Source organism: Phaethon lepturus, unplaced genomic scaffold (genome assembly GCF_000687285.1).
Source record: "Phaethon lepturus isolate BGI_N335 unplaced genomic scaffold, ASM68728v1 scaffold29477, whole genome shotgun sequence".
Lineage (NCBI taxonomy): Eukaryota > Metazoa > Chordata > Aves > Phaethontiformes > Phaethontidae > Phaethon > Phaethon lepturus.
The window spans coordinates 1-2,284 of NW_010554480.1; the positions used below are offsets into that span (position 1 = coordinate 1).

Below are 2,284 nucleotides of genomic sequence, written 5' to 3' on the forward strand. Positions count from 1 at the left end.
CTTAGTGATTCTGTGATTCTGTGATCTTCTTCAAACCTATAAAACACACCCTGGCTCCATACAATTTGAATCAGCTGAGGGCACGAATACTTTTCAGTATCTTGATTCTTCTGTAGAAAGAAGTCACAGAAACTCCACCTGTATTAAATACAATAAAAGCTTCAGTAAGTTCGAAGGTGTGTTGTTTTGGTTTTGTTGTGGTTTTTTTTCTTTTTGCTGATAATTTCCGTATCCTAAATGGAAATATATTTCTATACCAAGAACAGATGTATGCACATGTATTCAAAGGAAAAGAAGCCACATATTTTCATTGTCCTCTGATTCCTTAGTTATCCACATTATTTACCAAATTTATTTTGTCAAACCTGCATAGGTTTTTTGATTATTTTTAGTGGTGCTGACAGAGAATATATGTGACCGGCCCACCTCAGAAGTATTATCTTCTCAAAAACAAACACAAACCCGTGTTCTCTTTCAGCATTTTCCTTTTCATTTATATATTTATACAGCATGTCAGAAAATAAAATTTATTTTTCTCTGGACTAATTACTATTTTTCCATTACTGTAGGATACAGAATGTTGGTTTAACGAATTTCACGTTTCAAGAAGTTCCTAATAAAAAAGAACATGATAGTAATTTTTTTATTTCTTATAGCTAGAATTCAGTTATTTTGCTAGAGGTTGAAGTTCACAATTGCAGAATTGTAAAACATATGTTAACAATTAAGTAGTAAACAGTTTAAATTACCTGTGTAAATATGGAGCTCTGCAGCTGAGTGGTAAAGCTGTAGGCAAATGAGAAAATGTTTCATGTGTTTCAGGGTCTATTAAAGTCTATAGATATATGGTTGTTATTCTCACATCTTCATTACATTCTTAATAGTATGTCAGTTATAGTGCACTAATGCCAATGACAAAGGGTATTTCCATTCTTCTGGGCAGGAGGAAACAGACCAACGCTGTGTAACCCAGATGTATTCAGAGGAACAATTTATGTAAAACAAAGGGACTCCATCTCTCTCTCTTTCTTTGGTCTTTTGGTTTGGTTGGTTCCCTGTATTTACCTTCAGCACAACCATGTTCATTCTTCTTATTCTCTATTCTTGTTTGTTTTGAAGACATTTCTGGAACAGAATTTTTACTTGATTTTCCATACTGATCTCCAGTTTGATAGTTGCTGTTATTTTGAGAAGAATGTGAGAATGCTGCAGATAACTGGCTGACTTTTCATAAGAACTCTATTGTAAATTCTTGCTGCAATTCTGACAGGTAAAGGTGAGCATAACCATCTATTGATGAGATCTTCACGCTGCCATTGTCTATACATCTTGTCAGATCAGCCATAGCAGGGTCAGGCCATCTAACTTCTAAGACATCACTGAAAAGAATCTAATACAAGAAAAAGGATAGGAATGTGTTGCAAGATAAAAACAACATGCTTGCCAGAAATTACAATGGAGGATTTACATTTAAATTAATTTGGTCCTTCTGCAAGGTGATATATGACAAGACACTTTACTCTCTATTTATTTGCATACATGAACTCAAGAGGAAGCAAATATCTAACCTTCATATCCACCTCCTCCTCTTCTAACAGGGTTCTATCTAGCAATAAGGTTGTCATTTAATATCCGTTCATAAACTAGTAAGATACATGGCCAACTGACCAGGCACAGCTGCCCACAGACAGTAGATATTTCTGTTTCCAACTGTTTCTTAAGAAACATTGAAGAGAAAGACTAAATTATCTTGATCATATCAATTATCAGTAGAGTTTATGGAAAGTCCATGTTAAAATTGTGTACGTTAAAATGCCACATGCTCCGAAATCTTCTCTTTATTTATAAAATTAAAATAAGCCTGTAAAAATGGCATGTAACATGTATTTATGTGTTTTTACCAAAACAGAAATTTATTGAAAACGTTTTGCAGCTATGTGGGTAAACTTAATTAATCCCCAGCACCAAAGATTAAGTTGCACATCTATTGCTGGGATGTGGATAGAGCATATTTCTGAAGAGGAATTTAAAATATAATAAAGATTTTAGGCTTTTACAGTACAACATTTGGAAAGTCTCAAAAGAATAGCCTCATCTTACTGCAGTGATATTCAAGTACAGACTGCTGCTTCAATTAGCACTTTTGTTCAAAACAAACAAAAAAACATTTTCATGGCATATGCCCTTGTGCTACACCTTCTACAAAACTGAAGCAGGTGATTCTCAACAAATTACTCCAAACAAGCACTGCATCTGTCACCGAAATCAGGAATAAACCTCCTAA

At 34.1% G+C, this 2,284-nt stretch overlaps 1 protein-coding gene across 1 annotated transcript; it reads right to left on the reverse strand.

The window, feature by feature from the left end:
* Positions 1–36: 36 nt before the first annotated feature.
* LOC104624495 (uncharacterized protein C5orf34 homolog) lies at positions 37–1,345 on the reverse strand (the record flags this gene model as incomplete). The annotated part of the gene is given in 3 exon segments (XM_010291880.1): positions 37–138; positions 902–1,055; positions 1,144–1,345. Coding segments are annotated over 3 exon segments (458 nt in total), but the record flags the coding sequence as incomplete, so codon positions are not given.
* Between the last annotated feature and the right edge of the window lie 939 nt (positions 1,346–2,284).